Below are 26,361 nucleotides of genomic sequence, written 5' to 3'. Positions count from 1 at the left end.
ATTATCCGACGAGATAAAACAATTACATTCCTGCATTTAATCCACTGTGTCTGAGTTACTTGACTCAGGGCCCTACGTCTCCATGTAGCACTGAACTCTTACTCTACAGCGAAATGCACAAAAACAGCCATAAGACTTTTAGGCTATAGGGTAAGAGACCTGCAAAAGGAAAAAAGGGCTTGGTTGTGTGGCGCATTCTGGTCTGCTTTTACTACACCACTTTTCCAGCTGGCAACCAGACTAATGGTGTGTTTGCAAGAGGCGAGACGGAGTCACGACTTAGACAAGGACACAAGTCAAGTCACGAGCAAGACTTTGTAGCTCTTAGACAAGACTGAGTGTTACCAGTAGTCAGAGTCAGAGTCAAATCAAGACCAGTTTAACCATTGTGTTTTCTTAACATTCTGTTTACTCTCTTTGTCCTAAATTACCTGAAGACAATCTATGTACCCTGGTGGTGTACAGCTTTCATAAAAGTATGAGCAAAAGGCAATGTCCCACTTTGTCTAAAGTTGGGGGTCACTCTAGGAAACTTTATAAATACAGATCATTTAGGAGGTTGTCTCAGCTGTTAAATATAGTGGCAGGTCATTTCTGACCCTTAAGGCAACATAAGAGTTAAAATAACAACAAAAAAAGCCTGTAGTCAATTTTACACTCGTCACACAGGATAGACACTGCTTATCAACCAGTCCCTCTGGCTCTATCCTAATGTTGGGCTGTACAAATGTATAAAGTCAAATGCGTTCAATGATCAGATGCTTACACAGGAGAGCTGGATGTAGATGTTTTATTATATTGATGTATTGGTTGATTGTAATTGTATTATTAGTGTACTGACTGTCTGTCAGGCAAATGCAAATGCAAATTTTCAACACATTTAGGTTTCTGTACCACAGGCTTTCTGTGCGATGTCCATGAACAAACTGAACAAACCACACAGCAAGGTGGCAAAGTGGAGGGTTTCTACTTCCCTTTTTCTCACCAGCCACTTGACAGCACCTTCTAGAGTCAAGGGGTACAGAAATGTGTGTGCGTGTGTTGCTGTAGAGTGCACTGCTCACAGCACAGTAATGTTACTAGTTCTGCTTCTGGATCTTCACATCACACAGCTGTGCTCTCAAGAACAAAAAAGGGGAAAAATAAGTTCTGGAAATACCAGAAAATTCTGAGTCCATATTTCCTCAAGACCAAGACCAGAACATTTGATTGAGACAAAAAAAAGATCACTAGTCCAAATATAAAAGCTCTATACACATATTGTCAACATCTGACTAAAAAACCTGTATCTCCAGTTTTCCCATTTTTTACTTTTTGACATGATGTGAATCTGGCAGTTAGTGAAGTCTGGCCACTGAAAGTTAAGATGGGTTTTCCCTGTCCTGTAACATTGTCATTCCGGAGATATAAGATTTTTGCATGACAGAAACAATATACAACCTATGTACATGTAATCCCATTAGAATCAGTTGAAATTTGGAAACGGAGAAATAAATAACAAAAAATATTCCAAAATACACACCATAAAACTACACGTAGAAAACGCATTATCCAGACCTCCATGCTTTCTATTCCTGTGTAATGGAAGCACCCCAAAGAAGTGATTATCACGTTTATTAGTTAACCATTTGGTATGCACTACTTTCCGACGATCACCTGAATGCAGCAAAAATACACAAGACATAGCCGATAATGCATCCAAATCTTACCATCTCCTCCTGACCTTGATGTCGATAGGTTTATTGGTGGCAAATGGTGAGCCGCTGGTGGACATGCATCGAATTTTGGTGGCCATCTCCAAAGAAAGAAGCTCGGTACTGGCAGGCAGACTCATCTTCTACTTCAACTCGTCCTCACAGGCTTCATCCAGCTCTTTAAGTAGCGCCCCTGAGCTCCCTGACGCCAGGGCAATGTGACCCTGCATCATCGCTCGCACAAACACTGACTATGAATACTTAGCATCATGCATATCACTGAAACGGTGAGGCTAGGTCTAGACGAGACAACTAGTCTTCACATACTAATGGGCAGGGAGCGCGGTTATACAAGTACAAATGCAGACCAAGACGGTTCTTTCACCGCAGGAGAAAATGGGGTGCAAAAGTTTGTGCACCCCTCTTGTGTGCCAATGTTTCGAATACATATAGACAACACATGATCAGAACGCAATACCTTTGTAACCACCTGAAATACCATAACAATCAAGTCGCAAAATGATGACGCTCATCTAGCATGCACATAGCAACACCATAGCAACCAACTAGCAACTGCTTTGCACCACCACAGAAACCACTCAGTATACCATAACAAACACCTAGAATACCATCACAACCACCAAACATCACCATGGAAACCACCTCACAACCATTAGGCAACATATCTGCAACCACCTGAAAAATCCCCCTTTACATACTATAACACACATCTAGCAAGCACTTAACAACACCGTAGTAACCAAAAAGGATACCATAGCAACCACCTAGAATACCATCGCAACCACCTAGCAACACCATAGAAACCACCTACCAACCACTTAGCAACAATATGGCAACCATCTGGGATATCAAAGCAACCACACAGAAACAGCCTAACAACTGCCTGGAAGTGGAAAGCACTTAATGCGCACAGCCATTCTGCATTGCTTTTCTAGCTTTATATCTATATGCTGCTTATATCTCCTCAGACTTGATGGACTGTTGACTGGAAATGAGATACATGAGAAGTAGTCTCTGACTCTGCACACTTTTGTTGTTAGACAAAAGACTCATAAGCACATAAGAGACTCAACAAACCACAACAAATTGGAATTTATGAAAGTCTGCCCAGCGATAGCAACACAATGCTAATGAAAACAGGGAGCCGGTAGAAACCGTGGCAGATGTTTGCAGTAATCATGCAACAGCTTCCTCTGACTATTCATCTCGCAACAACACAAAACAAAAAAAATATAGAATGACTAATTCACACGGCCAACTGGGTAACAAGATAGCCCATCGCTAATCCCATCTGGCTCAGGAGCATTCATGAGGTTAAACTGGTGATTGATTTGGAATGGGGCTGTTTGAGGGCTCACCATAGCATGGCAAGTTTGTGAAATTGTGGCATATTCTGCAGGGGACTTCTGAAAAGTGTTGGAGAATACTGTCCTCGAGCAGTGCTGAGATTGTTCAGGTATAAATTGCAATCTGCTGACTGTGCATTGAGACAGGGCATCTGTCTCATGTATCTGCTGATACAGCATATCAGACTCTGAGTCTACCAAGTGTTAAATTAGAGGAAGGTGTAGATCGGTTCAATCTAAGGAAAACCTGTGCTAAAAAAGAAAAAAGTTTTGGTTTAAATAGCTAACTCTGCTCTGCTAACTCTGCATTTAACATTTGAATGTAGTTTTTCTCCAAACAGCTAGCCTAAGCAGGAATGCCTAAACAGCGCTTGTGCAAATGCATCTTTCATCAGCTCAGCCGAGGAGTTCCCAGAGTTGCTGATGTTATCCTGCTACAGGTACGGCCTTGTTGCTGTGTGTATCATGCAAACTACTGGACACAAAGCCGTTGCTCTTTGCCAGCTAAAGAAAACAGTGCCGTGATAGGTCAATCCTGTCGGCTGTGGTGACCAATCAGAGAAGCTTGAGGGCAAGGAAAGGAGCGCTACCCCACAGGGGTCTTGAAAGTACAAGGACAGCAGGAGGGAGCAGGCCACAAACAAGCACAGGGTAATACAGATTCTTAAGTAGTTAAGAAAAGGTCTAGTAGAACGTATATGCAGATTCTGAGTGTATTTGGACAGACATTTACTAAAATTGACACTAAAGGCCAAGCTAAAGTACAGGTCTAAAGTACACATGGCGGAGCCAGTTTTAACAGCCTCTCCTTATTTTAATTCCATAGCCCATATCCAACCATATGAATTCAATAAGAACATCTAAATATATGAATACAGCATACCCAATATTTGTTGTATGTCTTGTTCAAACATCCAAGTGTGTCCAAATTTCAAGCTTCTAGTTGATAGTTTGAGGTTATGCTGAAGAATTTTGAGGTAGTCCTTCTTCCTCATTTGTTCATCCACTTTGTTCAAGTAGCCCTGGAGCATAATGCTACCACCACCATGCTTAACAGCCGGTACGGTGTTCTTGGGATTGAATGCCTCACCTTTACCATAACACTTGGTCAGACGAGACAGTGGTTCAGCTGCAAACTGCAGCCGAGCTTGAAGCTGTTGACCTTAATTTTTTTATTTTTTTATCTCAATGTTAAATTAAGGTAAAATTAAAAAAAGAGATGCAAAGGATGCAAAACTGGCTATATGTGATCTCCACTGCTGTCACAGAAATGTTATACAATACAACTGGTATACAATACAACTGGTATCACTGCTTCCACCACTCTTAGTGTTGTCCCCTCTGCTTCCACAAGAGGACAGTATGATCTCATTTCTTTGCCCTGCTGTTTCAGAACATGATCCAAGCATTTTCATTTGTTACTGCACCAGATGAAATGCACATGTGACACGCCACAGCGATTTTATTTGCCTTACTGTGAAAAATGATTTGCCAGGTGTGAAATGAGATCCGCTACAGTCATCAAAAGGTTTTCAAAGCCACCGGTTTGATTGTTTTCATGCTGACACAAGATTTTACAAGCGGGTGCCATGTGATGCATATTTTCATTGTTTCGGGAGAGGTGAAGGCACGTTAATGTCATGAACCCTGCATTGAGACGTCAAGTGTTTTGAGAGAGTGGTCACTTGACTGGCATCTGAGAAGCTTGAAGCTGCTAAAATTAGATGGTGACATTTTTACGACAACAAGCTTTCCCCTGCATGAAATGTGGAGTGCAAGATATTTTGAGAATAGGGAACAATTAAAAGAAGGGATATTTTTAGGAGACACAAGCTTTGAAACCCTCTGGCAGGAAAAATGGCCTTTCCCAGGACACTGTTCACTTGACCTTCTGCCATACAGGAGGCAAGCCATGGCCTAGTGGAAAAATGGCAAGGCGGAATGCTTAATTTATAAGAGCTTTCAATAGTACACCATAATAATAGAACACCCTACACTCATCCACAATGCATTGCCGGTTACTGAAAAGTGGGTGAGAACAGAGAAGGTTGTGGGATGAGGAGATCCATCCACATGTTGCCCACTCTATTGATTAGGGTGATTCAATGTCTACAGCGAAGGCCCGGGGCCAGCAGTGCAATCGCCTCTCCTGCCACCTTTTATTTAGCCCTTGCACCGCACTGACATGCCACACCACCTGTGCCCCATCACGTTGCCATGGTGCTTGCATTCTTCTGCCTACCCCGTTGTGGGGGAAAAAAGCCGCTTGTCCCAGACTTTACAACAGTAAATGGGTTTCCATGGCAGTTGATGGAAAGGCAGGGGGATGGGTGGGAACAGTGCCTAGGTTTGGTGTGTTTCACCTGCTTATAGCAAAGCAACATGACACAGTAGAACACAAAAGGAGCTTTCAATATCGGAATAACTGAAGATTTAATGCAAAGCCAAAACTGAACTTTTACCTGTCTATAGTAATTGTTGCAGTTGCACAACTGCACGTTTTTCTACTGAAACTAAGGGCATCAATATAGAGGGGTCCCTTTTTAGTAATGTAACTAATGTAACAGCATCTACTATTTGGAAAAGGATTTGTATTGGAACACTACTGTAAGAATCTGCATTACATGAGTATTAATAAGGCCAGGTACTAATGTTGGATGATGGTTTTTCCACTCCAACTTATCCCAAAGGTATTGGATGGCGCTCCATAACTCCATAGAACACAGTTCTACCTCTCTTCAATTTTGAGAGCTTAGGCTCATGTGTGGCTGATCGAAAGTGTCCTATTCTATTGGCAGTGCTTGAACACGGCAAGTGAATGGCAACTGAACACCGCAATTAAATGCCAATTGAACGCAACTGAATGTATTTGGGCATAAAAGTCTGTTGTGATAGAAATGTAAAGGATGTTCATTTTCTTTGCAAAAAAAATCACTAATCAAATCAAAGCCATAATAATATCAAAATTTAAGAAATATTATTGCTGCAGTGCTGAAGTCCAGTATCACACTCGAGTCCAGACTTGAGACATTTTTCCCAGTCTGGGCTTGTCTTGGACTTGACATTAGACTTATCAGAATTGGACCCAAAACCTCTTCATTTTTGTCTTGACCTAGTCTTAGCCCCCATTAGTCTCAGCCTTGACTTGGTCAAATCCCCCATCACACCTAGTCTTGATGTGGTCCTAGTACTTTATTTTTGGTCTCCACCCTATCACAATCAATCTTGACTTGGTCTTCACTGGGTCTTAGCCACCATTAGACTTAGTCATGACTGGATCTTAGTCCAAGCCCCCAAATGGTCAATGGTCAAAGCCCCATTAGAAATGCTCTTGATCTTGATCAACTAATTAAAGCCTTGGACTCATCTTGGACTTGACAACGATGGCCCACAGCCCTAAACCATACTACTAGTGACAAATAACGTATAATAATATGCTACTTTAATGACAAACAGTTAAATCATTTAGTCAACTACAATATTCCAGTGTATGGTGAGCAACTTGTGCCCCCAAATGTGTGCATATGTGTTTTCAGCTTCTGATGTTGCTCACTTTAGAGGAGAAAATGTGATTTTCAGTTGGAAACCTCTTGTTTGATATTTGTGTGGGCTAACTTGCAAAAACTGACCCCTTGGAGTCCACCAGCAGCATTTCATTTAGGTGTACATCTGGACTTTGCCTTGGTCAGCACACAACAAACCTCTTCTACATTTTGAGGGATTTTGTATTTCTGCTCAAATGTTTAGAATCGCTATCCTGGAGGCAAGAGCTATTTTTGGCTTAGTCGCAGCCTTTTCACAGACGACCTCATGTTTCATGTTCTGTGGTACACTGCAGAGCCACATTGTGGTACACATTTGCACAGTTGATAGAAAGCTGCAATTGTCTTGAACTAAAGGCACCCACCACCACACTTTTCACATGCCTGGTTCTTTACCTTAGTGCCTAGCACTGCAGACAAATAGCTCTAGCAGCAGTGGACAAAGCTAGGTCTACACACTGGACACTTCTATAAAAGATGATTGTCAGAAAATTCTACAGTTCTAATCTTCTTGCTGATGTCATGCCTGCCCCTGTTCTGTCTCTGTTTGTGTCTTGTCTGTCCTAGCCACACTTGTCAATTAGTGTTTCCACCAGTGTCTCTTTTGTAACTACGCCCTCCCAGGTGTTACTCCCAGGTGTTCCTCGTTATCCACTCTATAAATACCCCTTTAATTCAGTCGCGTTGGTAGCTCAGCAGTTAGTCAACAGCACCTGCACTATGGCTGTTTAATAAACAGTAGAGCTGTAGTTAAGCTAGTTAAGCTAGCATGTGGGCTACAGATCCAAGGCCATGGTCGCTTCCCACCCCCGTTGGGCCCATTACTACTGTATACCCTAGTATTATTTAGAGAGGGTATAAAGGTACTGTCCAACCCTACAAGTATCCATCTCCAGAATATGTAAACAAGTCACATAATGAAGGCATCACAATTTCACACTGTATTTAACTCAAATTGTCTCGGACATTCTGTGTCATTGTTTTCTCTCACAGTGAACCTTGAGCATGTTCTGTTAAGACACTGCAAAGAAAAAGAAAGATCACTGCTAAATAGATAAAACCGTGTCTGTGAAGGCTCTGTTTTGCTCAGCACTACATAAAGTCTCAAAAGGATACACAGAGGTGCAATTCAAAACATTTCCACTGGAACTAAATCAAGAAACATCTATAATATTTGTGCTGCGAGATCAGCACGTTCAAGCTAAGCTCTTTCTAAAAGATCAAGAGGCTAAGGTCTGTTGACCCTGGACGCCTGGGAGGCAGTGCTGGAATGTTTTGTCAGGATCATGTTTAATGCTGGAACGCTTATTGTCTTCTCAGCCCCCCCCCCTTTCAAGCTCAATGCTCTACTGCAGTCTAAACATCCTAATAAGGAAGACCACTTCTCCAATTATGCAGAGTCTTTCCTGGCCCTATGCAGTCGGCAGCTAAAAAAACTGACCGCATGGTTAGGCAGGTACGCTTGCTGTCTCAAAATAAGCTCTACTTCCAGAGACACTTTAGCACAAGAATCACACCACTAGCGTCACCCCATCACATGATATGTGCTCTTAACTTAATAAGGTGATTAACCTTTAATGTTTTTTATCTGTCATAACTGTGAGGTGCCCAGTAAAGCAATAGAATTACATTACTGCAAATCCAATTTAGGAAATGCTTCATTGAAAGTCCTTGATTGTGTTACTTCTAAACAGTTAGCACTAAACAGATAATGGATAAGCACTGTAAATCTTCACTACGACCCAGAAACCGACTTCCATTAAACACAACAAGTAGGTGACTCCCTGAGCCAGTAGTAATGAGGAGGTGGTGAAAAAAAAGGTAACAATTGTTGGAGCATGTTGGAATTTATATGAATTATTTCTTACTTCTAGCTCTATGAAACTAAAACAAAAATTTATAATTTATAAATTTTATAAATTTTATAAAATTTATTTATAAAAAAAATAATTTATTTTTAATTTATTTTAACAGACCCCAATAAATTGCAACTTAATCATTATACCTAACTAATGACTGTCAACAGTTCTATAATTCATGCTTTAAGAAATGCTCCCATTTAGTAACATACATGTAGTGTTATTTTTTAATGATCTAAAATGAATAACACATTTTAAATATTTTAATTATTATGTATCCTTTCTATGCAATTAGCTAAACATTTAGCTATGAGTAATAAGCATCAAATGACTATTAACAAATAGTCAAACAGTCAAATAATTGTTAAAATAATAGTGGTGTCATTTCTATAACAAATTGATTAGCTGTATTATGTTGCTAAACAAACTGTTAGTACTTGAAATGGAGGCACTTGTAACAGATGTAACAATTGCTAAATTATTAATAGTTATTATGATATACTATTACTGCTGTTTTATTATGAAGGGGTAATGAAAAATAAACTGTCGGAGCAGATTCAAAGCTTGATAATTTGATAAATGTATACATTGATAATTAAGTGATGTTGCAAAACATCATTAAAAGCCATTTTCATCAATTGTGTGTGTTGTGAACGAGCTAAAGCTACAGAATGTCATTGTGTAATCTATTCAATGTTATATTTACACTGACATTAATTAACTGTGAAGGGGAAAATCAAACAAAGTACAGCTACAGTAATGCTGCTGCAGAGTAAGGTACCTTCTACCTCTACAAACTTCTCTACAAAAAGCTCTAACCCTACTTGATCCCACCTGATCCAACTAATTATTGCTGTAGCCGCTCTTGAATTGCTGAATGAGATGTTTTAGGCCGTGGCTCATTAAAGTACTGTTATAAACTAGGAAACATTAATTTTCCTATATCTAGATGATGCATGTTCTCCAGACCGCCATGCTTTCTTTTTTCATGGTAAGCGTATCTTTCCACAAGCACCAGAAGTGTCATAGTCACAGTTACTAATGTACCTGGTTTCTAATATTTACCTCTTTTCAATGAGAACTCAAAATCAGCATATGATAAGGGTTAAAGAAGGTAGGTCTTCAGTAGGAAGGATGGTGAGCATGGTGTGGAAAAACACATCTATGCTACAAATTCTCAGAGTTAGCTTTTTTGCTCTTCTGAGTGCACGTGATTCAGTTGGTGGAGTAGAAGCCAGAATAACACCAGAATAAACAAGAGGTTGTTTGGGGAAATCGGCGTGCAGTCCACTCCCTTGTTGCGTCTTCCGTAATCTGCCAGTCTGAGATGCTTAATTTGTCACTAAAGGCTGTCACTTTGTCTCGCCACTTACCTAAACACTGCTCATTACAATAGCAGCGAGCGGAAAGACGCCGCCATTCAATCCCACAGACGGGCTGGAAGTGGGCTGGCTGCGCCCTCTAATGAGAAGGATAAATTTCCCCTCCAGCTGCAGGTTTAATTAGTAGTGACTGCCATGTGGGCAGATCATCTGGGAGCACCTTGATGGGGCTGCGCCAGCCTGAGCATCTAGGCCTCAGTGCCACTCTGTCTTGCGGTAATGATCGCCACCACAGGAGACTGCAGTCACACTCATCCGTTCTTTTGTCACATCTTCCACGCTTGCTCACTGAGCACTTACAAAGCTCAATGCCGTTTTGTTTGTCTGACTCTTCATCTGGAAAGAGGAGACACTCTCTCTGATTTGACAATTCAAAAGACTATTAATAGTCTTATCACGTTTAGACGTTTTCCTTTGCTGGCAACAGAATTTTAAACCATGCTTACTTCTAAAGTTTTCCATGTGGAAACAGTGATCAACTTGGCATGCGAGGCAGGATATTTCTGGATACAATGGTAAAAAAGTGAATATTTAATATTGAATATTTAATGAGAATTTCTTGAGAAAAGTCAGAGGTTCATGATGTGTTTTTAAACTACAGAATTGTTCAAAGCTATGCTCTTATAATGATGGATTTCATTGTCCTTATAAATTAAACAAATCCCAAATGAGTCTGTAAAAAAGGCTTCTTAAAAACAGCTGGTGAACAAGGCCCAATGTTCTTTGTTTAAGCAAAATAAGATCTCTAAGAGGGCATAGTCTTTTTCTTGAGCATGCCTAGTGAGAACCAGAACATGGAAGAAAACCTCAAAAGAAGCAAAAGGTCACCACACCACTGCAAGTAACTCCTTCTGCGTCACACAAAATGCAGAAAAATAAACTGTGGCTACAGTCAAATGCTCTCTACCACTTAAAAAAGTGTTGTCAAGCTAACAATGTCCCAAAACAAGGCAATGGCTAAAAGCAACCGAAAACAACCTGCCATATATCAAACCTTGTTCTCCTTCAGTGGTAGTAAAAATATGCAAGTAAGGGACCTTTGGAGACCAATTGAACCAACCCTTGCCTGGCCAAACCAGGGCAGGAGGCACCCCCGTTACCACCATCATTTCCTGTGAGCCCATCTGCATCTGGGAATATGGATTCTTAAAAAAACATTCCCAGATGGAAAACTTTGCATGGTTTCCCAAGTGGGTCAGCTTCTCTCGCTAATAGATGTGTGCTGGAGAAACCATACTCTAATTTTAAGGACAAGAGGTGTTAATAATGATCTAAAAAGTAAAGTCACAGAGCCTCACAGTTTGCCATCGAGATGATACTAAATTAGTGACCTGGAGAACACCTTCACACAAACAGGTTTCTTAATGGTTCTTGGTTTGGAGGTATAGTTCAAAGAAAAGCCCCCAAGCTGGTATATATCTTATGCATGATGTGAATTAATTAAAAGGTTCTTTGCTTTAAAAAAAACATTTTGGTACCTTTTAAAATGTACAAATTTTACTTTGCTTAGCCCTATACAATGACAAATTCCTACAAAGAAGTCTCTGTTTAATGGAGACTGTGTATCCAAGATTGGGTACTAACAAGGTAAATATCTGTCATTACAGTTACAAAAAATACTAATCGGAATACACACTTGCTCACCAAATGCTGTGTTTAAGATGTGACATTCTTTTTTTTTGCCCTAACATGATTTCACTGACGACATGGTTTGTCCAAAGTCTGGATTTAGACTTTTTCTATGCAATTTTGTGTTTTCCAATGTACATAAGCATATTAAAGCAGCAGTTTTGTATTTTTTGCTCATGGGCTCCCCTTCAGCTGGAGAGTTTATGTCACTGCAGTTGTCTTGAGCCTTGAGCCCCTTGAGGTCCCTTGTGGTGTACATTTTACAAGCTAAGAGATACAGGACCATCACTAAAAGTGAAAGAAGCATGCAATTCCTGTGAGCATTGTCCTGCCCACTTTACCAAAGTTACATAGCGCAGTTAGCAGTGTGCCAGGACCGGACTACAAAAACAGAGAGGCTATTTTCCCTTTCGCAAGTCAATGAAGCTTCAACAAGCTTATTGTAAGGTAGAATTCTGCACAAAGAAGCTTTAACACCATCTTTTATACTGAAGTCGGACACTGTATGACTGCAATGCTTAAAAAATGTTAGAGCTTTTAAATGGAACCAGTGGGATTTTCTGTGTTGCTTGGATGTGTTATTCACTAGGCTAACCAATCAGAGCTTCAATGACATGGTGAACTCTAGAGCTGATTCACTCATTCTTTTAATGCTACGATTTCCAAACAAAATAATAAGGCCTGTGAAAGAGACCTTCATTAAACTGTATAACTATAACCAATCAAACCATACGAAACAATTGAACTAGAATGACTGACAGGGCTAATGTGAAATAGGAAGCAGAGAGTAGAAGGGCTGATGTCAGTCATTTTTACTGTAATTTTACTGTATTTTCTACTGTACATAAATACTACACAACCAGTCTTTGTCTGCTGAGACCAGAATCCTTCTCTGTCCCATCAGTAGGCTACACACATTAAAAAATAATTTCTGTAGTAATATTCTATTACTATAATATTCTAGTAATATTCTATTACTACCCATTTTGGCTTCTTGGGTCAAAAAGTAATTTTGACTGTGGAATAAGTCAGATTATATTACTTGACCTCATGCAGAGGTTTTATCTCAGCAATAAGAGAGTTTTTACTGTAGAAACTCCAGATCCCAGTAGATCTGATGCAGGTAAATATAAATCCAAGAATTTCTCATTTTTAGGAAAGGAGTTGAGATCTTCTGAGCTAGTCTGAGGATCAAAGCTTGGTTTCAGATTTCTTCTGGACTCCCCTGGCCAGCACATGGATGTGTACAATTTCATCAGCAACTCACCTGATTTACCATCATTAAGCACTAATTTACCAAACTATGGATCATAACTATAAATAATACTAAGACTCACATGAGGAGAGCCTTTGAGATGTTTAAATAGGCACAGTGATGTTAAAACACATGTTTTTGTAGGAATGTTATTTGTATTTTTACTGAATTTAAGTGTTTTACAGAGGAAAGAAACACATGCTGCCCAGAAGTTTAGCTTTTTTTAAACAGCAACAAATTGCATTTTATAAGGTAATCAGTAATGTTTATGTAATCCCAATCCTGTATGTAACTTAATGTGCTCAATACTATCTGCAGCCACTCATTTATCTTTTTCAGGCTCTTATTTCAAGATTCAAGACACACAACAGAGACAGTCCACAGGGTTCTCCTTGAGCATTGCAACCTCATTTGCATTGTGGATTTAAGCGCTGCCCTGGCACGAAAGCCCTGGAGGGAGTTTCCGTCAGCGCTGTAGTGACTAATCCACACATTACTTACAGTGCAAGGAGTGGCCCGATTACAGCACGGCGCCCTGAACATCCTTAGTGTGAGAAGCCCGGCACATGGCTGAGGTAATGGATTTAGACACTTTTGGCAAGGGGAAGTGCATCGCAGTGATGCTAACCCTAATCCGATCAAACTCTCCCCTGTGACATCACTGACCTGAGCCTGAATAGGTGACCAGGGAGGACAGTGTGAGCACACAAGGATCCTTCATGGGTTAAAACAGGGGATATCCCTGACTCAGTGCTAAGTCTGAGAGGATCCCCTCCAGCATGGCGCACACACACGTCACAGAGTCTGTATACTTGCCTCTTCCTTTACAAGCGTGGGAGAGTGTATCGCGACAGCGATGAGGTCACTGCTGCTTACGTCATGCCTGAGCAGAGAGTCTGTACATACATTTATTTTTTACTGTGAATAAAATACTTCTAAACTTTAAAACTCAATGATATTTGTATGAAGTGTTTTTTACAGCAGTCATTTTCTCCAAAGCAGCTGTATTGCTATGGACCACAATAGACAAGAGGAGGGTAAGTGTACCAGTATCCTTGAAAGCATGAAGAAGATTATGATACAGGGCAATTCAACATCTCAAAACAGTTAAATAACAGTCTTGACTCATACTCCCAAAATGTACATGCACCTAGAACACTAGAGAAAGCCTTTCAAACGTAAATGCAATGCCTCCTTTGGCCGAATATGGAAATAAAAAAGGGCTAAAAGCTAACGCTAGCCGACTGTGTAAAGCAGCCCTTGGAGGCACATCTAAGAGAAAATTGATCAAGCTAGCTGGGTGCTAGCGTTAAAGCGAACCCTACCAGACACTACTGACTACTGACCATACTACACACCGTGCTGATTGGACACCAAGAGGACTCAGAGAGGACAGCAACACTACCTGGTACTCAGGAATACGTATAGGTCACAACACTTGTAGAAATAAGCCTTTAGAAATGCTTATACAGTTTTGTCATGAAAAGCTTACGTAGGTGTCCATACATCCTTATTAATGGTCTAACCAAAGCACTATGTTAACCCCTAAAGAGCCTGTGGGCTGAAGTCCCTGTAGTTACTGAATATTGCACCTTAGTGTGTAATAAGCCTTTCTACTTTAAGGGGTTAAACATTTATAATTAGTATTTTTTATTATTGTTTTATATTTATTAGATGTTTTAGATTTGTACAGTGACCTTGGATGCTTTCATTAATCATAACTAAATTTGATTATTGATAGTCTACTTTAATTAGTCTAATTGAAAGTCTAATTTAATTATTAATAATTATAGTTATTGAGTTGACAGCAGTAATTGATACACAATACATTCAGATTTAGGTTAAACTGAGTCAATAGAGCACCCACATCAACATGTGTCATAGCAATTCTTATTTTGAGAGAAGCGTTATTTATACAGACATGGACACTCATCGGCCTGTCATTGAAATTTGTGATTTCTTCAGAATGCTCAGAAGATAAGCATCATTCTGTAACACATGTCTCAAAATCAGACAGAGCACTCAGAATTGCTTTTTGTAATGCTTTTTAGTAATAAATGTTAATGTTTTACATTAACATGGAAAATATGAAAGCACTCCTTATTAGGGTAGAGAACTTTTTATAAACTAAAGTATTATTCCATTATCTATGACTGGAAACAACTGACGTCATAAGAAAGTTCAGTCTGCAAATCTCTGAAACACAAAGGTGCGCTTCATGGAAAGGGTCCGTGATAATAAAGACCTTAACAGCTGACTAAAATGCCCTTTAGGAACATAAAAGGGAAGGGCATGTGCAATAGAAATATGCTAAATTAACTGAATGCATTCCCAGTAAAGTAGCCTGGCACAGCAAAAAACAGAGTGGGAGGGAGGAGAACTGGAACCTCATTGCTAGGCTGTAAATGCAGGGACGGGGAGGATATTTCCGGTTGGCTGAACTGTCCTTGTCAGGGTGTCAGACTTTAGTCTTCAGACCATTTCTCTTCACCCTGCTTACACATCTCATTCATTAAGTTTTGGCGAGTTACAGTAGCTGCTGAATTAAATAAGATCTCTACAGCAGAGGAAATATAATGGGCACTCCTGGTCAAATTGATTTGAGCTCTCAGATAACTTTTTTAATAAGATATCAGACCTTAATGATCTTGTTAGAGCTATGGCTTATTTACAGGCATCATTGGGAAAGGCCAGGGGATACAAATTGCACAATTTTTACTATAAATCATCGAGCACTTTGTAAGTGTTCAGTTTGTGACCAGGCGACGAGTGTTTTTTTTTTTTTTTGAGGTGGATTGCTCTCAACCCAGCAGACATTGAGGCATTTGGTTAAAGCTACTGTGCTTAACACACCCGTACCAGCACCAAACTCACTAACTACTGTCAGGGTCAGGGTCACTGCTGTGCTGAGAATGGCTCACCACCCAAATATTGGTAAATCTAGTAAATGATGGTCCTATGGTGCTCCCTTTCCACAGAAGAATGGAGTAGACAATGGTTGCTGAATTGTGCAGCAGTCATGAATTAAAAACCTACAAAGTGCAAAAGACAGACTGAGCTGGAGAAATAAGCAGTTCAGTGATACATGAGCAGTGTGATGCTTGGCTATATGTCACACAAAGCCACACCCTTGTTATCTTTTTTATAAGTCTGTTATTAACAGACCTCTTCAAATCAGCCATGAACTGAAATGCAGCACATCCAAACACCCCAAGCTGCACAGACGGCCCCAGCTTTTAGGATCTGCTGATTCAGGTTGTGCACTTTCAGTATAATTAAATAAGAGGCAACACCACAGACTTCCATCCCACTCCAGGGTAGTGCTGCAAGCAATACAGGATGCAGGACGGCACTGCGCCACTGCAGTGATGTGGCACTACAAACCACAACACCCTCCTCTCCTCTCTGCACTCCCACCCTAAACTCAAACTGTAAAACTATCCAAAGGCCAGCGTTGACGCACGCAGGTCAGCGTGCGAGCCACAGCGCAACCTGTGTTGAGGCCTCCGACCAATCTGAGCTGGAATCGGCCTGGAGACTTGTTTTGGAAATAACACTGTGTGGCTCAGTGGCTTTGTAAGGGCTAGCCTCGCCGGCTGCACATTTTCAGCAGCCCACACTGGAAAAGTGTATCTTTGAGGTTGAGGAAAATGTGGGTCATATAAATTCTAGAAGTCCAAAATGCAATTAAGAAATTTAAATAAACCTGACCCAGCAAGAAGCAATTTCTGTAAGCTGTAAAGTTCTGAAAATACTTTGTAGATGTTAAAATTCTTCAAATAAAAATCTTTATGTGAACAAATTCATTTGTGTAATTCAGTTACTGTGCAATCTAGATGTTTTGGAATGTGCAATGAAACTTACATTACACAGAATATTTCAAATTAACTTACTAAATATAAATAGGTCAAGGTAAAATCATAGGCGCAAGTATACATTCATTATGTAACGTACATACACAATCAGAATAGTATGACCATCCCTGGTTTAGAATGAACTAGACCCATTACTAATTACTAGAATTTTATTTGTCACATACATAGTCATACACAATATAACTTGCAGTGAAATGCTTTTATGACAGTCTGCCCACATCAAAGCTGTACAATAAAGATCTACATTTAAACTTAACTAAACCTTAACTTAATGAAGTAAAGTGCAAAAGCGCAAAAGAAAAATAAAATAAAAAAATAAAAATAGAATAAGTTACATTTAAGTTAAAAAATAAAATATAAAAATATGAAAATATAGAAATATAAGCAAAAAAATACAAATACAAATATATTTACACAGATGAAGTAGTGCGTGTCTGTGTGTGTGTGTATATATATATATATATATATATATATATATATATATATATATATATATATATATATGTGTATACATATGTACATATTTATCTGTATGTGAGTGTATGTGTGAGTTAAGAAGAAATATTTTCGTTATTGTCCGTAGTGTGTTTTCCGTGAGCCATGGTTGTGTATTGTAGTGAGTGAGGGTCCAGTTTGTGTATGTAGATAATTTCACAGTGTTCAAAAACTCCAGCAGCACTGCTGTGTTTGATCCACTCGTATTAGTGCTTACAGATGACATCTTATTGTTATTTTTTTAAGATATGGGCCCTTGAAGTTAAAGCAAGTGTCCTTTAACTTATGAAGGTCTGTCCATTTAGACCAGATTTATGTTTGGAGGAATAAAAATAAGAAATTCAACTTTAAAACCACTCTACCAACTATTAATCATGGTGGCGGTGGCAAATTTGCTGCCAGTGGAACTGGTACATCCAAAGTGATGGACTAATGGGGAAAAAGAAAGACTACAAGGTGTGCTTGAGCAGGAAAATCACAAAACTGTGCAGGAATCCAGCCCTCCAGGATCAGAGTTGCCATACTTGGATACAATTTGGGTGTTCCAACAGAACAATGACCCCAAATGCACTATACAGGTAGTTGTGGAATCCTGACCTCAACGCTATAAAAGATATGTTGGATGAAACCAACAAATTTAACTAAATTCTACCTAGGAGTCTGGTCCAATATTTAACAATAATTCTACCAGAAGGTTGGTAATGGCTACCACAAGTCTGGTCAATGTGCAACTTTATATGAAGCCAAATATTAGGTGTGCTGTATGTTTATTTCTGACCCAAAATATACTTTTCAAAGAAATCAGCCCAATATTGCCCTGAACTTCATGTGCATGAAGAGTGTATGTAAACTTCTGACCACATCAGATGAAGGATGAAATTAGAGTGGCAGGTTTCTTTGGGAATAGACAAGTTTAATAATAAGATTCAACACTGAGAAGAGCTGAGGAAGTTCTCAGTTTGATGGTTAAATTAACTGTGGTCTAGAACTATCCACATAATAAGATCCCTTATTCTCAGCAAACAAATCCAACACAGTCACCATGACTCTGCAACCTTGGCAGAAATATGCTAGGAAAGATGATATGACTGTATTTGAAATGTGAGAAATAGTGAGCTTAATGACCAAAATATTGAACTATGGCTTCTGTCAGCGGTTTTGGTTGACATGGCCTGTGATGAAAACTAAGTAACTGAACAACAAATGAATGATGTGTTCCCACTCTGACATCAGAGAGCCCACTATTTTGAGGCAAGTAGGATCAGACGCTCGTTCATCTGAATTGGAAGCAAAATGAATATTCAGCCACTCTGGCATCAAAGAATTGTGCAGTTCGGCCAAACTTCGTGGATGCCTTCCCTACTGTTTTATTTGTTTCAGGTAGTCCCACAGCTTTCAGTTTTGCAGGCCATTCCTAACATGTGAATGCTCCTAAATGTTCCTTCACACTATGGCTTTTGACATGACCAATACTGCAATCCCTCTTTTTTTGACAATTATTAACATCTGCTATGCAACCCCTGTTTTTACACATCATACGTGACATTCTCTGCATTGTACCACCTCTTCTACATCTATAAATCATCCCCACCACAATCACCATTACACATATGCAGAAGTAAGTAGCTGGTCACTGTGCGCACTGCATTCTTTCCCTGCAAAATAGACGGTGCTGCTGCTCACAGACTCAAGACCCGCCACCAACAAAGCAGACAAAATCCAGCAACAAACATGTAAGCAAATACAATGGGTAATACTGAGGTTAGCAAAAATGACTGAGGTCATGTCCACATATTGTACCATAAATCGATAATGCCATGTGCCATTGTGCCTAGAAGAGAACTAACTGATCAGAGAGCTGATCTCCGAAGAGCTTTGAAGAGAATAAGTCTTTCTCATTCCAGAATGTGCCTATGTTGACTTTGGAACTGCCAATCCCAATGAAAAGCAGATCTGATTTTAAGGCTGTTGAATGGCACGTCTGTTCAAAATTCCCTCACAACTGTCTCCAATAAACAGATTCCTGTTTCCACTCCTGGGACCAGGCCTGACACAATTCCTTTTTTTTGGTCGATATTTGCAATTAACGTGCAATAAATTATTTTATTTTAAGACTTGTTTATTCTGCTGATATAATGGTAATATAACAGCATTATGAGGCAATTACACACTTTTTAAGGAATAATGAACCTTTTAATTATTAAAAATAATCAAACATTGGAACTGGAATATAAAAAAAAAACATTGTCCACATACCATTCATATTAATGAGCTCTCTTCGCTCATTTGGCTTAAAGCCAAAATGTACACTGCAGCTTTATAATCCGCTCTTCCAAACTTTCGCGGTAGAATTATGTAGTCTTTGGAAAAACACCTATTAGCCTCCAGTAACACATCTTCACCTGCAGCAGCCCACTTTTAGTGTATGGATGTGTCGATAGTGATCAGTCATTGCACACACTGCACGCTTTTCCTACAGGATAGACGTCACTGTCGGCTCACAGACTGGAGCTTTGAGAGCAGACGAGAGAACTGAATAGCAGGACTGGTTGAAATATTGATGGTCATGTCCATAAATTGTAATGATAACATATGGCCATGACAACACTGACTTATACAAAAAACACCAAAACATGGGGTCTCAACAAGCTTTGTCCATTTAGAGTTAAAGTGACGAGGCTCTGAGAATGAAATTACTGTACTGATGTTGATGGACTGAAGCTTAAGGAGTTATTTAGTGAGACTGCAACCGCTCTCATTCTCTTTCCTCAGTAAAATAAAGGACTGGTCGTAAAGGGCTGGAGAACAAGTAGAGCAGGAGCTGAGCAGGAGCCAAACTGGGGGATGTGTGGGTGGGGCATAAAGCTGCCTCTCACTGCAGTTGGGGATGATTTGCTATCTGGACAAACACACTCTGATGAGCACAAGGAGAACAAAGCAAAGGAGGCTCTAGCCTGAGAAACTGCTCGCATACAATTCACAGGCTATAATGAGACACTAATGAATTGCAATATAAACTTACTGTGACTAAATTTTGTAATTTATATGCAATAATAACTTTCATAATGTCAATCTAAACATTATAAACTATAGCATCTGCTTTAGGGTTGTAATTGCATTTGATTTGAATGGTTTAGGTTCTTCTTCTTCTTATTATTATTATTACTATTATTATCAGATACATCTTGTCAGAAATTTATAATGGCCACTCCTGGTTTGGAATGAACTTGGACCGACACGTCACAGATGCCACATGACAGGGTTTGCTGCTTGTATAAGTAATGCACATCACATCAGCACACCAGTGGCATAACCGTGGTGCCCCACAGACCATTAATGCCAAAAGGGAACAACAACTCCAACAAATGGTATGGAGCAATCCACGCCCCACTGTTGACCAGTTAATGTGTATTAAAAACATGTATTACAAATATGTAGGTGGTCATAATCTGATATGACTGTGTATATTTTAGGCACAATTTACACACAGAATATTAACACATTATTGTATTCAAGAACGAACTGAGTGGCAGGGTTGGCATTTAGTGTGAATGCTGATAAAACACAAAAAATAGTAAACACACCAAGATAACACCATAATAAACACACCAAGTTCTACTGTGATATTAAGTGAACCTTCATTTGATCTTCATTTCAGTCTCTGTTTCAGTCTAGATTTACTACAAGATTAGATCAGATTAATTCTATTTTCCTCTTGATATCTAACACAGAATTGTCTGCAGATACTGATATGCCATTTGTAAATAAGACATATAATAAGACATCAATTTTGATGTTTGCGATGAAGAAAGAGATATTCTCTATAAGCTATGCCCAGTCTGCGTCACCAAACTGGTATGGAAATGAATGCGGCCCAGAGTTCAAACTACTGTGCACACACACTTACAGACACTCGCACATACACACCTGTTTTGGTTCCCTTCAGGCATTTTCCCAACACTAGTTTTTACATGCTGTGTTTTGAACCACAGCCTACTGCCTCAGAAGTCACAGCAAAAGTTTTTATTTAGTTTGTCACGAACACTGATGATATATATGAATATATGCAAACATTTGAGGCCCCTTGGCCAAATTACACACTTTATTTTTAATGAATTAAGAAGTAGTAAACACAACCTCTTGTTGCTAAGCAAACATAAAACATGTGAACACCCCAAGGTTGCATTGCAAAAGTGCAGAATTCTAGTAAAGATGCCGGCAAATCAAAGATCCCATAAAAACCTGCATGGACGTTTTAAGAGGGAGTCAAGAGTGTTGGAACAATTTACTTGTGAACTTTGTGAACAGAAACCTTGGAACAAGACAGATGAGTTCTGGAAACAAGGGTCGAGGACTGATGAAGTCAAAATAAACTGTTTGGCCAAAGTCAGCAAAGGTAAAAAGAAAAAAAGAAACTGCATTTCATGAGAAGAACACAGAATTGCCAACTGTAAAGCATGGTGGTGGATCGATCATGCTTTAGGTTGTGTTGCTGCCAGTGGCATTTGCAATATTGCTCAGGTGGAGGAAATAATTAATTCCACAAAATATCTGCCAACTGTAGGCGGAAATATTGCAACATGTTAAAATCTGGGTTTATCCCTACTTGAGGCAAATTTGAAGCTGGTAAGATGTGTCAAGAAAATGTTGCAGTTTTAGGAAACACTTGAATTTGAAGCCTGGAGGAGCAGAGCAGGTTAGCCTGAAAGTTAGGTATCTTTAACCAGGCTGAACGGTCTGGAAGGATGAACACAAACACCTGTGGATGGTTTCACATCTGAAGTACGGGTCCCTTTTTCTTTTAATTAAAGTAAGAGATTTTCTTATATAAGAGATTACTCCTGAAAAATGAATAGTATGTACTCAGTTTTACTGGCCCTACTTCCTACTACCAACAGCCAATTCCCTGCTTGAACGCAAGTGATTTAGAGAGGGGATAGAAATGGCAACATATTTACACTTCACACATAAAGGAACAAGACATCAATAAGGTTAAAGTTAAAGTAAAGAGTAAAGGAGATGTGAATTTCAAACTGAGAGGGCACATTGTCTAATACTTTGTGAGACTACTGTGGATTACACTGACCTATTTGTGGACTGTCACTGTTCTAATGAAAGAGCGAGGATTCTTGGACCTTGATGTGCGCAACACTGCCATGTGTTCTCAATTATTCAGCGACACAATCCCATTAAAATTCTTTTCCACTTTTCACCAGTGTCCGTTGCTTAACTAATAACTAGCCCTCATTCGCTACAGCACTTTTGCACTTTAACAGCACTCTTGTTCCAAGGGTCTTGTATTTGAATTTGTCCACAAACTCCCAGATGCTCAAAAGAATTTCATATTTTTAGTAAAATACTTAGTAAAAGACAGAAGGATCGGTTCTATGCAGACATGAAACAATACTGTTTGATCTCACCTGAAAGCTGGGAATAACACAGCAAAGGAAAGAGACGGGCACTTGTCTTGGAAAATGTCATACATCATGCGCTCGCCTCAGCTTTGAACTCATGACTCCAGCACAATTTGAGAAAAAGAGGTCTAAAGGGAACCATCTGTTTTACAAAAAGTTCTGGGTTCCGCAGATTGATAAGGAATTAGAAGGTATCAAAATGTTCCTGGGTTGCTCCCGAGAAATTCACTTTATGGAACATATCATTCGGCTTGTGACTCAACCTTTCAATGAGGGACAATTCATTAGTTATAGAAGTTATCAGAGGTCAAATATTGACCATCTAGGACACAAAAGAAAAAAGGGGTGATTTAGCAGCAAGTCGAGCAAATTGTAGAGGCAGCCATGGCCTGAAAGGGGGTCAGCTGTGGCCTGAAAGCAGGGCAGCTGGAAGGTCGCCAGTTTGATCCCCTTAACCGTCAGGACACGACCGAAGTGTGCTTGAGCAAGGCACTGAACCCCCAACTGTTCCCCAGGAGCCTAGCTCGTAGTGTCTTAATGTGTGTGCTCACTACAGTTTTTTCCTTCTTTTTCTTCTTTAAATGAAGCTGAAATAAAAAGCAAGTCTTGACTGTAAAGAGACTGCATATTAATTGTTATTATTTTTTCAACCTGTTTAACAGGCAATAAGGCCCTGTTTTTACATGAAACTTCAGAGCCACACTGACGCAATGGGGATATTTGATCTCGACCTCTCAGCCTGGAGGAACAGGGTAAAGATGCGAGCCATGTCCGCAGGCTATGGCACATAACAGTGCAGCAGGATGTGGATGCGCCTGTCCGAACGGAGGTAAACTCCACCCAAAAGTGTGCAAACAGTGCTACAGTAATAGCAGCCTTAGTCAAAAGTCCCATAGCCTCTCGCCCTGTGCTTGGGCCCCATATACAGTACCCATCGCCAGGAATGCGCCATGAAATTATTGACAAAGCATGGTTAACCTTCTGTTACCCGCCTACAAACTGCATTTTTTCCCCATAATTTCTATGTTCTCTGCAAACAACTGTGCCTTCTTGCACAACTTGTTTAAGTAAAGAAAACTGCAAACCACTTGTGTGTTTGCTCCACAAATGCTAGGGAAACGCTTTAGGTATGGGTGGGAATGTATGGCTGCCACATGGAGAGCTCAGCTTTGTTCAAGGTCATCCGCTTGGGCTGGCTTTGGTGTGCCTCCCTTGTTTTATGACACCTATATTTGTCCAGACAGTTTGAAAGAAACCAAACACAATCCAACGTACAGATCAGCCAACAAGCGTACAACGTTGCCCGGTTGAACTGCATTCTGTTTGTTACTTTGGTCCTGCCGAGCACAGCACATTGGTTCTGCTGCCAGCCTGTCAGTCTTGGTTGTTTAAATGACGTCAATGAGGAAGAGAAAGAATGACAAGAAAACCAACAAGCACTCCTGTCATGCCTGATTCATGGCTTCTGTGTTTTCTTTAACGTGTCTTTAACGCCGAAGTGACGCCATGTGTGCCTGCTGCTCGTACCGGGGTGTTAAAAGCATTTCTGAGCAAGTGGTCTTGCAAAACCTCCAAGAGCAAACAGGGCCACACCCTCAGCCAGCTAGACCATCAGTCATCGCAAACAGTGCAATTCACAACATGAAGGAGTGAGTAGTGTGACAGGAGCAAGACAGAGAAGATTTGCATGAGCCGGTGTCTGTGTGGTGGCTGTCTCAGAAGCTGGGAGTGTTTAAAACCCAGCATTGAAGGCCCATTGTATTCAAATTCAGATTGTATGGTCAGATATTGACCACTGTTCCCCCCACATAAGTAAACTCGTTAGCAAAAGCTAAGGACCTCAATAAGCAAGGTGTATTCCATACTTTGTAGATTTTCTGTAAATACTACAAATACTAGCAATGGGAAAGAAGTGACAAGGTACAGTATATGATGGCTATAGTACAATAATTAGAGTACAATTACCAGCTACCCTATAGGTTCCTTATTAAGAATGGTCATTGTTCGTTTACATAGGTTTAATTCGAACAGTAGGCTATAAAAGTGTTGATATTTTCATAACTGTAGTTGATTCTTTTTGGTTTTATAAAGAAAAAAACAAGAATAACCCAATGATGATTACTGCCTACTTACAGTCTTTACACCATGACGTATGATCATTTTGAACATTCAACCAAAATTCTGGTCAGTAGCCTTTCAAGCTTTCAAGCTATTGAAGCGCACTGAGCTGACAAAGTCATGGGCCTGTAGTGAAGGCCTGCTGGTTATTATAGGAAGCGACACATAGGCCTCGACCTCATCTACTCTCTTCCAGCTGAATGAAGCAAGCAAGCCTTTGCCCTGGCCATGCTTTCATGAAGTGGACGTCTGTTTCAGGATTAATACAAATCTCTGAGCTCATCTGTGTATGATCCTAGTCTATAAATAAGACTGACCTGACAGAGGGAACATCATGATGTTATGATCCAAAAAACACAAACACACTAACAGTACACATTTTTTTTGTAGCATGGTGTGTGAGCAACGCAGGGTAGCACTCACCATATCCAGGAATGCCTCCTGAAAGGGAAATTATTGACTTGCATCATTTTTAGGTCCCTTCCTGTGCAAGTGCGGACAGTCTTCATTTAAGCGAAGGTGTGGTTGGCTTTCGTAAATAGGTAAATAGCCCTCACGCAGGGTCTGGAGAACGCCATTAATTCCACTCCTTACATGCTTCCACGCAAGTCCTCTCGAGGCTTCTCAAAGGCATGGAGGCTGGTAGCAAATATACAGAGTACATTGTCCTCTGTGATATTCTACTCCATGCAAAAGTTCGGAAGAAAGCCCATATTACAGTTTTAAGGCAACCAAGAAAGCATGTCAGTGCTCAAAAATGTAAGGCCCATCCAATGTTAGAAGAAAAGGGAAGCTGGAAGAAAAGGAAAACAGTCAGGACCCCCTTGTGATGTTCTGTAGTAGTAGAGCAGAAACAGAAAGCACAGAGTGGCGTAAGAGTAGTCGTCACTTTCCTGCCTTTTTCGTGGAATTCTTCCGGATAAGATGTCAAATTCAATCTGGCACATCCTCATCATGAAGTCATGTTATTGTCTTCCACAGGGGGAGAAGGCGCCGTCTCTCCCTATCTCTCTCTTTCCCAGTCTCTGTTGCTTTCTCTCTCTCTCTCTCAAGTCATCCAAAAGGGAAGGTTTCATTTCAGAAAGGGAGCTGCATGCCTGTGCCTCCAGTAAGCCCAGAGAGGCACAGAGTCATCCTTTCTATGCTGTCCTGCCGTCCGATGAGATGCCATGGAAATAACAGGGCAGGATCTACTGGTGGGACACTTCTGAGCCCAGAAGCATACCGTGGACACACTTCAGGACTAAAAGGTGTCTGCTGGCTCCTCTGGTGTGTGGCACAGTGTAAGCTATTGATCCTCTTAGCGCAGACACCTCTGATTAATTCAGCCCTGTTTGCTGAGGGATGGGAGGAGCAGCAGCCTTAGGGAAGACGGAGAGACGGCAGTGGCAGGTTGGAAGAAAAGAAGAAGTGCCAAAGACGGAAGGAGTGCCGAGTGTCATCTCAGGTCTGCCCGCATCGCCTTGCCCTGCCAGCTGTCGTCACCCTCGGGACGTCCGGGTGGCTCAACAGCAGCCAGAACGCTGGGAGAAGCCTTACCTCTTAGCACGTGCTAATCCAACAAGGCATGCACAGTCACTCCCACCCCTTCACCTCTTCCTACCTGCTCACTCTTTCCCAACCTGAGGCGCTTTCCTCTGGCTTTCCGGCTGGGCCCCTTACCTCGCCGGCTCTGGGGTGGTCTTATAGTGTTCCAGGTTGTCCTGCTAACTCCACTCACTCGCTCATTCA

General features: G+C 40.4%; 1 protein-coding gene across 5 annotated transcripts in view; it reads right to left on the bottom strand.

Annotated features, from left to right (window-relative positions):
- The window catches only part of LOC140536649 (3',5'-cyclic-AMP phosphodiesterase 4D-like), a 187,565-nt gene that overhangs the window by 71,113 nt on the left and 90,091 nt on the right, over positions 1–26,361 (bottom strand). Inside the window, exon 1 of one of the 5 annotated variants that reach the window (XM_072658577.1) lies at positions 25,054–26,317. The exons of the other annotated variants lie outside the window; for them this stretch is intronic. Within the exon in view, the coding sequence (XP_072514678.1) occupies positions 25,054–25,139 (86 nt within the window). The 5' untranslated portion in view covers positions 25,140–26,317. Of the gene's footprint in view, positions 1–25,053; positions 26,318–26,361 lie in introns of those variants that run through there. 5 annotated transcript variants of the gene reach the window in all.

Source organism: Salminus brasiliensis, chromosome 16, assembly GCF_030463535.1.
Source record: "Salminus brasiliensis chromosome 16, fSalBra1.hap2, whole genome shotgun sequence".
Classification (NCBI taxonomy): Eukaryota; Metazoa; Chordata; class Actinopteri; order Characiformes; family Bryconidae; genus Salminus; species Salminus brasiliensis.
The sequence above is the reverse complement of the archived record's forward strand: the minus strand, read 5'-3'. Positions and strand labels throughout refer to the sequence as shown.